Source organism: Plectropomus leopardus, chromosome 10, assembly GCF_008729295.1.
Source record: "Plectropomus leopardus isolate mb chromosome 10, YSFRI_Pleo_2.0, whole genome shotgun sequence".
Classification (NCBI taxonomy): domain Eukaryota; kingdom Metazoa; phylum Chordata; class Actinopteri; order Perciformes; family Serranidae; genus Plectropomus; species Plectropomus leopardus.
In genome coordinates this window covers 11,931,746-11,945,194 of record NC_056472.1, presented here as the reverse complement: position 1 = coordinate 11,945,194, position 13,449 = coordinate 11,931,746, and the positions used below count along the sequence as shown (strand labels likewise).

The window sequence follows — 13,449 nt, the reverse complement described above, 5'->3', positions numbered from 1 at the left end:
TGCAAATTGCAAGAAATTAGTCTTTGTAAAAGCTAGGGATAAAAAATCCAGAAAACTATATATCTGATTGTCACAATTGTCTATTTTATGAAATAACTGTGACTTTTACGCAGTTTTTTCAGGTCTTTCTTAATTTCTCTCCTTGATTTGTTTGGGGTTTTATGCTAATTTTCAGGTAATTTTCTTGTACTTTATATGAATTTCTTGCTATTTCTAAGTCATTCCTTTTTCAATTGTTTATTAACTTCTTCCCATCTGTTTGAGAGAAATTACACCAATTTCCCCAGGTTTCAAAGGGTTAACTAGAAGTGTTCTATTCAGTATAAGACACACAAAATCAGAAGTCATGTATAGTTTGAAATTGCTCCAGATAGAAACGTTGCGGTGCAATAATGACCACGTAAGAACAAAGAAATGAACAGTAAATAGAATTTCCAGCATCCCCATTGGCTGTCTAAATAGCTATGGCCATTTTCATTGGGTTCTTTTTAAAATGTGCTAAAATGTGAAGTGCTTCTCATGACCTTTAAAATCAGCTGATTTCCTAACATTCCTAACAGCTGATTTTCCTAATCCCACAGTTTCTCTGCTGTGTGTCACACTTCTTGACAAATTGTTTGCGAGATAGGACCCTATTTTCTCAAAGTTTTTTTTTTCATAACAGTAATAGTTTAGGGTTTTTTGTTGTTTTTTTTCTGTTTTGTGAACTATTTATCATCAGCTAAATCTTCTGCTCTGAATGTTTTTAATGTGGTGTCGTGGTCTTTTGCATTGGTTGTGTCATGATTAACTGGAGCTGATTAACATAAATGAATCAGAGAGGGGCTGTCAGCGTTGCTACAGAAACATAAGCAAAGATCCTTTGAAGAAAAGTTCTCTGTGTTTCATGTATTGACAGGGATAGATAAGGTGAAATGTGGTGGAGTATTTGATGAGTAAATACTGCAGCTGCTGGCTGAATTCCTACAGGTTGTGTGACCACAATGTGCAACATATGCAGTCTTTTGCAATATTGGTTTCACAATACAATAACATCCATTTTGGCTTCCAAACACCTATCTGTCTCCCCCACTCTCTCACTGTGTTCGTCTCTCTCTTTGTGTGTGTGTGTGATCCTGAAGTGATTAGTGGAGTGTAGTAATGTGAGGAATGTGGAGAAAAGGAGCTCCTTCTTAAGAAGTGTCCTCAGTCAAATCACAAACACTTCATTTCTTACCATACAGCCTCCCTCTTTCTTATGCAATGCAGAAGTAATAAGGTGTCTCGTTGTTACACCGTAAAATCTTATCCTAAGCTCAATATTTGCACTTAGTATCACTTAATCAAAGTAAAGCTTTCGGAGAGGATATAATGTGTGACTCTGCAGCATCACTGCGTTAAACAAGCAAAGCACAAGACTCAGAAATGTATAATCGCAAAGCAAACACCTTGTCTGCATCAAATCAAGCGTTGAGCATCTGCAGAAATAAATGACACAACTGCGTACAACCACAGTTGCTGCAGAAACAAAGCATGTTAGAGAAGGAAACAACAGAGAGAGAGGCAGAATCAAGGAAACCCCATCAGGGGTGGTGAGAATTATGCTTTTAGTTTTGATTTTAAAAAAACATGCTCAGAGTGAAGCATTCTGTTGTGTGCAGCATTTTGAAATTTAAACATGATAAGGACAGTCACAAGTCTACTCTTTGCAAGAAATGTTATGCCATCTGAACCAAAGCATGGTAATGTCACACATTCAAACCACCTGTGAAGTTTATTCAAAATGCAGAGAGAAAAGTTTACATGTATTAACTACAGACCTAATTTCAGGCATCTAACCAAAAAAAAAACACTAAAAAAAATGTTAACTTTTAGACTAGGGAACCGGAAGTGCTGAAAGACCAACTCCTTTCCGTGTTTTAAGACTCATTCCTGGCACTAAGTAGTGCCACTGACTCAAAATGAGATACACCATGGCGAAAGCAGACCTTATCATGTAAAACGTGTCCATTTACAAGATCATGATTACAGCAACATTGTGAATTAGGGATTTGTAAACGAGCCTGTAACTGAACCTGGCAGCCTCTTATCACCAAAAACATTTGTAACATAAAAGTAAATTGCAGTTTCTTTAACAGTATATTTAATAAAGTACTTATACCGTGTTATGTAATCCGCTGGGCTGTGTGTTCCAGACTGTCCTGTAGAGTTAAGTGGTACTGACCCTTGATAGTGCACGTCAAAATGGGCGTCGGGAACAAAAAGTGCAGAACAAAGGAAATGTTAGTGATGAATTATGTTTGCACAGTCACTGAATCAGTGTGTTGCACTGTGTGTGTGTGTGTGTGTGTGTGTGTGTGTGTGTGTGTGTGTGTGTGTGTGTGTGTGTGCTTGTGTTAGTGTGCAAACTCATTATGCCTTGCCAAAGGAAAAATGGTTTTACCCAAGCAGCCCTTATGTCTCTGTTGCCATGGTTGCTGTTGACACAGTGGGTGAGGGGAAGCGAGGGTGTGTGAGCAGAGTGTGTTTGATTTGTGTCTTTTGCCCAAATCTGCTCTTCTCACACCGGCTCAGAGTCCGGTTAAGAACATTTTTAAACAGAAATAATCTGTAATATAAATGTCTTTTACCTGCAGAAGTGTGTGCTTTATTAAATCTTATGAGAGAACAACTGTCAAAATTAGTTGCCTTGATTATTTTGGCCATCAGATTTCAGATTGGCTCAGTTCAGTGACCCTAATCTTCTTTTCTGAATTATTTTGAGAATGTGGAATCCAGTGTATATTATAGCCTAATCCATCCTTATTAGATAAACACAGTCAAAATCAGTGTAAAGAAAATATGTCATTAGTTCAGATTTAAGTGGGAAAATAGGAATTCAATGACAAGCTTATTGGACCAATTCCAATTAATCACCAAACAAGCACCAACTGAAAGTGAATGGAGGTTCATCCTCATCGAGGCCCACTGTTACTGTGCCAAGCAGATTATTCTGTAAAATAGTCCTCGGGGCTTACACTGGAAACAAACCCTTGTCCGATGATCCCTGGGGGATCAGAAGTTGTGGCTTTACTGTTTAAGACACACACTATATAAATATTCATATTTTGTTTATAGTTGATTTATTCATTTGTCCAAATTGAAGGATACAGAGGTATCATGCCTTTTTTTTAGCCTAGTGCACTTTTTTGTTTTTTTACCTTTTTCATTGAAAATGTAATAGAAATATTAAACTCAAAACCACACACAGATCCTTCTCTGTTTGAAAATAAACTTTATACCTTTATAATAGCAAGAGAGGTCAGTCCGTTGGAACAGGAGCCTATATTTCCTACATCATTTTCCAACCTGACCTGTGACCTCTCCAGTGACCTCTAATGAGCCAATAAGGAAGCCTGAAAATCCTATCCCGCAGCGGGGTCACACCAGAGACACTTTGTCGACTGCTGACAGTTGCTGTAGCCATTTTTAAGCTCAGGTTGACGCTCATATCAGCACTCACATTCTCTCTCTCTCTCTCTCTCTCTGTTAGACATTAAAACCTTTGCTCTTTCAGCTAAAATATGTTTGTTCATTTAACTGACAAAGGCATGATTTTTTGTGTGTGTGGTCTGAGCTTTTCATCTGACTGAGCACAGTTATGTTGTCTTAGATTTAGATATTGTAATATCAAAAGAGCTGTCCTGGTTTGAAAGGCTGCATTACAGTAAAGTGGTAATTTTCTAAACTTAACAGACTGTTTTAGCTGTGTTATTATTATATCCAAATGACTGATGATTATTTATCAAAAGTCTCATTTTGTGAAAGCAACAGTTGTCAGTGCTACAGTATTGTCTCAATATCAAAAATGAGGTATTTCAGGAAGTTTGTGAATGAATGTAATGAATTTAAACGATAATATCTTTACAGTAGTTGGTGGTTGACACTGTGATCTGTTAGGATTGAGTATATGATAACGTCCGGCGCTGGCAAAGCAACAGTGCAAAGTGGAAATTACTGTCACAAAGGAGTTCACTGTTTAAGCAAAAGCAAGAACATGTTTTGTCTTCCCATCTGTTCCATGTTATGAAACTTTAATTTATTACCCTTTCTATTTGTTTGTGTGTGTGTGTGTGTGTATGTGTGTATCCCAGAGCTAGAGAGAAAGGAAAAATTGTGTCTGCATTTTTTGTTGTATCCCAGTGGAAAATGTTGTCTAATCCCTTGTCTGTTGTTGTAAATAGAAGTTGGTCTTGAAAAAAACAGTGTGCCACAGTGATATTTTTAGTCTCAACACAATTATTGTGACTCTAATGTTGTATTCTATCTGCTCTAAAATGTAAGCAGTCCTGAAAAATGCGTGATGCTGAAGTTTGATTTAGCCCAGTTCTTGCTGAATAGGTCTTGAGCTCTAATTTTAAGGAGGAACACCGTGTGACATGGCAGTGCCTGTAATCTGGAGGAAAGATTACGTGTGTTTCCTGTTGAGCACCCACCCTCTGTCCATTGTACCTCCATCAATCAACACTGGTTCCCAGTAGATGAGATTCCCAACAGAGCCACAGCTCAGGACAGGAGACTTTCCTGCTGTCATTGTTCGGCTTTGGATAGGCTATTGAGCTTTAGATGGTGCCTGGTGAGATGTTTGGCTCATTATGTCATTCATTTTAGGACCCAGAAAAGCCCTTCATAGATACCAAATAGTTTAACAGATTTAAAATTTGGGGTGTTTTTGAGTAGCAGGAGCCTTTACAGTGCCACGCTACACTTAATCACAGAAAAGAATGCAAAACATGCTTATATAAAGCATTTCGAAAAGATGATACATTCAAGAAACAAATGCCCCCTAAAAAGCTGGATTTTGATGATTTTGGATATTAGGTTAAGCAGCCCCTTCCAAAGGAGGTAGAGTTGGCCCCAACTATGTATACAAACTCTCTCTCTCACACACACACAGACACAAACAGCAGCTGCCAGCACCTAGTTTGGAGTTGAGGCTTCACTAGGTGTCTATTTGTAGAATTATGGAGTCATGTAGGAGAATGTTATACTGAAGGACTCAGAGACACGTTTCAGCTGGACACACACACACACACACATAAACACAAGGGTCTAGAACTTTGTGTTTTGGCTCTTTATGCACATGCCTTGGTTTTGTAAGATTAACACAGACGCTGTTTTCCCGTGAAGCATCGAACATGTTTGTCTCACTGGAGTGTATTTCCAGTTCTGGCTTGATGTTGTTTTGATGGTTTGGGAAGTGGTCATTAATTTGAGATGCCAGTTGAGTTTAACCACATTTAGAGCTATCATTTACCCAGAGGAGACACAGATTTGCGGGTTTGAAGGAATGCCTGTAGTCCAAAATGGGGTTTCTGAGGACTATTAACATATTTTATAATTGTAGCCCTTGTTAGTTTCAGATATATGTTTTAAGCTGTTCTTTTGGGTCGCTTTGAGAAGACAAATAACATGTTTCCATTATGTTCGGTTTTAATCCTGTCAGGAAAAAAATAAGCAGTTCATAAACAGTCACATCTCATGGTTTACTAGTAGTGGGGTAGGATATATTTGGAAATGGGGAATGTGAAAGTGTATAGAGTGACCCAAACAAGGGGAGCCCACATGCAGTTTAAATCAGCAGTGTGAAACGTCTGTATTGACTCTTTGAAATTAATTAATTAGATTTCTGTTAAAAACATGGCCAGAATGCAATCAGAAACTCAACAAGACATGGCCAAAAAAGTTAACAAGAAATCAGTAAAAAGGTGACAAGATTACTTGAAAATATGCAAAAACAGAAAAGTAAAATACCAAACATGAAAATTACCCTTAAAAAGTACTGTGATAATTCCAAATATGCAATAATAATTGTTATTATATTCATTTGTATAATTCTCCAATAACCTCCCTCTTTTAAAAACTAATTTTCCTGTTGCTTTCTTGTCACTCTTTTTTGTAGTTTGTGGGACTTGCCAAGTTGGCAATTTAATTTTAAACAGGAATTTAATTGCATCATGATTGGACAATATCTGGCTCCAATTTCCACCTCTGCGTGTGGATTTCCTCCTTCAATGTGTTTATTCACTAACAGACATAAACAGTAATGTGTTATTTGTTCTTTTTCTGTCATATTTGTATCTCACCACTGAAGCTTCTCCGCTTTCTTGTGTGACATTTCCATTTTGCGCAATACCTGGAGTTGGAGCCACGTTGTTATATCTGCCAGAAAGCTGAGAGTTCCAGCTGTTTTACACACAGATGGAAAGCACGGCTAGAAATTAGTCATAGACTGCAGATATCAGGGGTATAAAACATCACTAAATGCAGCTAAGGCTGTGTGTGTGTGTGTGTGTGTGTGTGTGTGTGTGTGTGTGTATATATATGATGGCACAGTGACCTCTGTCTGCTCAGGCGTCAGGGTGGGCTCTTTAGTTTCAGTAACCTGCCCAAGAATAGACAGCGAGTGTGACAGGAGGGGGGTGAGTGTGTGAGTATGTGAGAGAAAAAAGAGCAAGAGTGGATGTGGGAATGAGAGAAAGAGGGTGTGTGTGTGTGTGTGTGTGAATGTGAGGGAGAGAGGGAGAGTACTCCCAGTGCAGTCTGATCAGTGTTTCAGTCTCCCTCTTGCTATGTGGATTACAGCTCCCACTGCTTACTGGATTGCTATTACTGGAAACTTGTATTGGACAAACAGAGGGGATTTCTACTGGAGTGTTTGACAGCAGGGACTTTAATACAGGTGCTAGCTGGACTTCTGCAGTTAATTCAGACTGTTGTACCCAAGTATGGAGATAAACGGTCGTGTCCTGCCGCCTTCAATACCTGAGGATGGAGAAGCCCCGGACCATGTTCATCATGGGGAGATGAATGGGTACCACCAGAGGCTTCAGGGCGGTGATGGGGGAGAGGCTGAGGTGCCAGTGTCCAAGTCCCAGAGACGAAAGAGTGATGTCAAAGTCTATAAGGAGTTTTGTGATTTTTATGCTCGCTTGTAAGTACACAGTTTGGAGGACAGGCACAATGCAGTGTGTTATCAACCATTATGAACTTTTTCCCACGTGACAACACTAGTCCCTTAATCATACCTAGTGATGTTTTTTTATTATTACTTTTATATATAAGAGGTTTCACCATAACAATCCTATTACAATGCAGTATGAAAAGATTTTTCTCAGCAGCCAATGAAACTAGTTGTTTAAAGAAGCTGCTGATCCATCAAAAAGTATGAGGTTAATATGGCTTTAATGTCATTGTTGTTAGGATGTTTCGTTGTCAGGGACACACCTCCACTCTCAGTTGTCATTATCCATAGTAACTGTAGAGCGAGTGTCACAGAGCACAGACAGGGACAGGAGTTCTGGTTGTGATTTTTGTGTGATGCTATCACAGAGTAAGAATAGCACATTTTTGGAACTTGACATGCCAGTTAAACAGAAAACAGGAAAAGTGGCACCAGGTACGTGTGTGTTAAAGAATTTGGTCTGCTCATACACTGACATGGTATTAGCTCACTGAGCTTACTATGGTGTTACAGAATGTAAAGAATTCTGATGAAGCCGGGGTTACCAGCAAGTCTGATATGCGTAAGCTGCCTTAGGTACCGTGTTTGTGCAGGAATAGCTCTGAACACCACAGGACGGAGCACACAGGAAGGGCTATTTTGGTGCCAAGTTGTTATGCAAAGTAGAATATGCCAACTGGCATTCCAAGTATGTGTGCATGAGGAGGAGGAAGGCTATATATATGTACTATATTTCTGACTGATCTGACCTCAACTTAGGCTGTAGGAAAACATGGAAGCAGGGTCACCCACAGGTTTGTGAAGAAACACTTTGAAGCCTGGAGTTTTCTTTCTCAGTGTTGGAGACAAAAAAAAATCCAATTTTGGGTGGTGCTAGAGCTCAGGTGGGACAAGCACTCAGCAGAGGTGATGGTAACCTGTCAGTCATTGAGACATTAAAGTCCCTATGTGTGGTATTTAAAAATGTCTGATTTCAGTGACATCTTGTTGTGTTACGTAAAACGCAGACTTTTTCACTAAAATTTGGAATGTGGCACGTGTTGTATTCAGATGTATATGTCACTCATTCCTTTGCACAAATTTGGAATTGTGGCTTTAACTTCTAAGTTAAAGAAAACTCAATTTTAAAATAATGTTACATGCAATCAGGGCAGGGTATCATTTAAAAAATTACACCACCAATACCAGTACCCTTAAAGTGATACTGATACTAATAAAGTACTTCATTCGATACGCAGAATTTGACAGAGTGGCATGTAGTGTATGGAAGCACAGTCACATGGATTTTTCAACATCCCAACCTACTTTTGTCTGTCTGGTTAAAATTAATATCTGTTTTTGCCACAAACTTTTGCCATGAACAAGTATTGAATTTATGCATTATATTTTGTAAAAATCTTTGTGGTAGATGTCACACAAACCCTGAACACTCAAAAACAGAGGTACAGGAGTACCATCTTTAACATATGTTCCTGTACATTCTGGCCCACAATAAAAATAAAAAGCCGTTTTGTGATTAGTTTAAGGCAGTGGTTCTCAACCCTTTTCCTTAAGGAACCCCTTTTCTATCATTGAGTAAGCTGAAGGACCCCAAATAAGTGACCAATTTTATTGATATTTAATATTATATTCAGTGCATAATAATAACAGCACAGAACAGCTGATAAACTGCACAGTTATCCCAAATAGTTGATGCAGTAACTGCAAGAAGATTGTGTGAAATGAAAGATTTAGATTACATTTGAGCTGATTATTTCCCATGAAAGTTACATTGGAGATGGTTTTTCCTGATATCTCTCTGTTTTTTTCTGTATTTACATTTTATTTTTATTTTTAACAATTACACTTAATAGGCTACATTTTTGGCAAATTCAGTATTTTCTTCTGCCTTGTTTTGCCATTGTTCTATCAGCTATTTGTGTTTTTTTGTTTTTTTTTTTGGTGCAAACTTTTCTAATGTAAGGCAAGGCTGTTAAGTAAAGAGTGAAGGATCTGTTTATATAACTTGTGTTCAGGTCTTATTGTGCTTTTATCGAGATTCATTTTTAATTTATATCCTGAATAATGTACATTTTAAAAATGGCAATTTCACATAGTTTACAAAAACAAACTAAATGACATAGATGCCTACTTTATATTTTTTTTTAAAAAAAGCTTTCTTACACCTCCCAAAATCAAGAAGGCCTCACGACCCCACATGAAGATTAGCGACCCCTGGTGCAGGCCGGGAACCATTGATTTAAGGTAGAACTTTATATCTGTCCAAAACTGTGTTTTAGACAGCAACTACTAAACATACTGCTGGGTCAATAAACTGTTTGATGAACCTGGATGGTGCAGGGGGACAAAGCAGTTTGCCACCACTGTGAGGTCAAAGGTCAGTAGGCAGTTGGTGGCAAGCTGGTGAGGGATCATGTCCATCACACAACACTAACTATGCCCTCAGACTAACTGGTCTCTCTATACATTTTTTCTCCTGTCTTAATCTGAGCTGTTAGTCGGTGTTGCAGTAGTAAGGACTGTGAGAATTAGCCTTTGCATTTAATGAAGAAAAGGCTTGTCTCTCACTCATGCAGGGTGCTAAAGGGAGATAGCAGGGGGGAAATGCCTAAGGGATGTGTCACTTCCTCTCCAAAATCCTTTGGATAGGGCAAGACTGTCTCTGTGTGTGATATCGGGCCACACAGGGTATATCTAGAACAATATGTGTTTGATAAGCTTGTGAGGTGTGGCCCCAGATAAATGCTGTGCCTATTCCTGCATCTTGTTTCAATGTAATCAGTGCATCAAAAAGGGTATGCCAGTAACCCCTTTTTTTTTTTTTTTTAAAAAATGCCTATTCTGAAAGACATGTGGTAGAGCTGAAATGTGCATTGTTAAAACAATGAGTAATTTAGAGGGGAAACCCCAAGAATAAGAAGTGATGAGCAGTTTGAGTTTTTGGAATTCTTGTTAATTTTCCAAATTGATCTAACCAAGTTAATATGAACAGATGGTATCACTCCAAAAAAATCTAACGTGGTTGTGTGTGTGTGTGTGTGTGTTGCCTGGATACACTTTGGTATTCTGACCTTTCAAAAAAGCAGAGACGCCAGGATGGTCCCACCATTCTCTCTTCCTTTTTCCACCTCTCTTCCAACAACTCTGTGTGCAACATGACCCCATTTACTTCCAGTTCAATGATGCAGTGTTGATATTGTGTGCGTCAGCATTGGTACTTTTGCTGTTAATCAATTTGTATGTTAAAGTTTTGAACATTAGCCGCTTGTGCATGGTTCGGAACAATTGAATCGTATTATTTTTATGCTTACTTTGATAGAATCATCAAGGATATACAGTTAAGCATAAATCTGTAATACAAGTAGGCCTGGGCAATATGTTGAGGTATACCATGAGATGATATAGTCCAGAATTGCCCAACTGTTGGATTACTTCAGGCCAGTCAGATACATACTGGATCAATCTGGCAACCAAAAATTCTGGCAGCTGTGAGCAGCTTTAAGTGATAGCGTAACTTCCTTTCTCTCAAATTCCCAAACCTTGTCAACAACTATAAAAACGACATGTTGTAAATTTAATCTGATGCACCACTCAGCAGCTGTATTGCACATTTTTCAAGATAACAATGTTTTCTAGTCTAAAAGAGGCCGAGACCCAAGACCAGTGTTTATCAGGTGCATGAAGGGTTCTTGTTGAGTATGTGAAGGATATAAATATCAATAACTATCACTAGTCAAGGCCTAGTCAGATTTTTTTCTAGTACAAAGCTCTAATTTAAGTGAATTTAAAGGTTTTTTAATATCTATGTGACTAACTAACAAATGTGATTATGAGCAGGGAAAAAAGGTATAAACAAAAATGTTTTATGAAGCCTTCAGGCAGATTTTTGGGTGTGACCACATTTGTGTTTCAGGTTCTGGCACTAGTGCCTCCAACATAAAAATAATTAGCCTGGGGCTCCACCCTGTTGGTTTATTAGTCATGTTTTGCAGAAGGCAGTAAAACAATTCTGATTGTTTCATGAAAATGCAGGAATGGCTTCATATGTCATACTAACTTTCTGACTCACCAGATTTGTCCGTAAAACAGCAATCAGAATAGTGTTTGTTCCATGATATTGACCCACACTGTGCATACATCACAAACACATACACTGCTGACACTGAGCAGATTAATAAACACTCAACTCTCAAAATACAACATGTACAGATCCCACCTCAGTGATCCCCACACCCTGATAAGCACCGCCAAAATAAACCTAGAACCAAGATACTGTGTTTGCATGGACTGATAACCTCTTACATCACATTTTCCCCATTCGCCTCCTTTCTCCTTGTGCTTAGTACGTCTTACAGATGTTTTTATGACAGGAGAAACATGAGATGAATGTTAAAATATTGATGTGTCCTGACATGACCTTCAAAATAAACGGAGGTTCCACACGTTGAAAAGAAGCTAAATAGATGTGACAATTTAAAAGCTTTGATACCAAAATAACAAAATAAAATCTCATTATCCACTCTGTTGTATTGGTTGCAGAAAGTTTTGTTCTGCCTGTAAGACATGAACATCTTTTTTGATCCTGATCATTTTTTGCTCTCCTCTCAGCAACATGGCCAACGCTCTGGCCAACGCCATGTGTGAGCGCTGCAAGAGTGGCTTTGCCCCAGCGGAGAAGATAGTGAACAGCAACGGGGAACTTTACCATGAGCAGTGCTTTGTGTGCGCCCAGTGTTTCCAACAGTTCCCAGAGGGACTCTTCTATGAGGTAACACTTTGTCTTTATGTCTTTTTAGTGTGACATTCATCATCTAAGAAAAGATGCTGCGCAGGAACTGACAGGTTTAAATACACTACATAGCAGAAGGCAATGCATTGCAATAAACATAGTCATTGCAGATGGTTTGGACTTTATTTTAGCTAATGTGGATCAGTGAAAAATTGACTGCCTAAAAACACTGCAGCGTGCAGCTCATATCCACTTGCTGCATGACCTGCAGTTAAGATGAGTACACAGTTAACATTAAAGCATGTGAGGATAGGTCAACAGGTTCAGGAGATTTTTGATTTTATTGCCTGAAGGCAGAAGTTGCTCTGAAAAGATGAATGTAACCATGGTTACACTCTTCTTCTCTGCCTAAAATAAATTTCAAATGGCTGTGTTGGGTGAATGAACTGGCTGTTTCTTTCCAGACAGTTAGATCACTGTTTAGTGCAAGGCTGCTGTTAGTGCACATTCCTCAGACAAAGAAACATATGGTCTTGCCGAGGTAAATAAAGACGTGTGAACACAACCTTAAAGGCACAGTTCACCCCAAAATCAAAAATACATATTTTTCCTCTCATATGTAGCGCTATTTATCATTGTAGATTGTTTTGTTATAAATAATGAGTATTGGAGATAACAGCTGTAAAGATCTCTCCCTTTTCTCCCATATAATGGAATTAGATGGCACTGGGCTTGTGGTGCTCAAAGTGCCCATAAAATACATTTAAAAATAGAATAGCGATGTCTCTTTCCAGAAACCATGATCTGTTTACTCAAGATAATCCACAGACCTTGTTTTGAGCAGTTTCATGTAGTAACTATTTTCTTTCTACTGAACTACACCCACCAACTGTATTCACAAACACAAATAACTAAATATATGGTTGGTATCACCATCATCATGCATCTACTAATGGATAAGAGGCTCGTGCTTGTGACAGCGTGAGATGTAATCTTTAATGGCGTTCTCCTCGGCTGAGCTGTAACATCAGCTAGCTCAGTGGTGCTAGGTGAGCTAGCAGTAGTTGCACACTTCCCTCTGCGCAGTAATACGGTTGGTAGTTCGGTAGAAAGAAAATAGTTCCTACACGAAACTGCTGTCTAGTTTTTGTATTTTTTGGTGCTTTGAGCACCAAAAGCCAAATGTCATCTAGTTCCAATATACTGGAGAGAAGTCAAAACATCTCTACTGCTGAAATCTCCAACACTCAGCAACTCATGCCAAAACAATATAGATTCATAAATAGCGGTACAGGTAAGAGGTAAAATATCTCCTTCTGATTTGGTGGTGAACTATCTCTTTAATGCAGCACTGAATTTTAGAAAGCCCATTCCAGGAAGCTGTTTGCTCATCAGCCTTGACACAAGGCCAGATGTTTCTCCGGCAGGCCCCAGAGAATCTGATGCTCCTTTCAGTCAGTTTATCAAAGAGAAGGTGTCTCTAATGCTCCGATCAATATGAACATCAATGCAAAGAGCACTGCATTAACCTCTCGTCCCTGTAAATAATTTTACCTGTTGCCATAAATAAACAGCCTACTGAATGCAAAGACTATCTCAGTGTTGAGCAATAGTAGCTTGATTCTTGTTTTTGACGTAGGATTGTACTGATTTTTAGTTTGTAGATTTGAGGTGGAAAGAAAATAAACCTCACCAAGAGAGAGAGTTACAATAATTTTTACTATAGAAATTAAAAAAG

The 13,449-nt window shown here is 38.6% G+C and overlaps 1 protein-coding gene across 5 annotated transcripts in view; it reads left to right on the top strand.

The window, feature by feature from the left end:
* LOC121948778 (LIM and senescent cell antigen-like-containing domain protein 1) overlaps positions 1-13,449 on the top strand; it is a 35,862-nt gene that overhangs the window by 10,430 nt on the left and 11,983 nt on the right. For 3 of the 5 annotated variants that reach the window (XM_042494242.1, XM_042494243.1, XM_042494241.1), the window contains exon 2: positions 11,591-11,750. In XM_042494242.1, coding sequence (XP_042350176.1) covers positions 11,591-11,750 — 160 coding nt within the window. Of the gene's footprint in view, positions 1-6,498; positions 6,953-11,590; positions 11,751-13,449 lie in introns of those variants that run through there. The other 2 variants (XM_042494239.1, XM_042494240.1) reach the window with 2 other exon arrangements.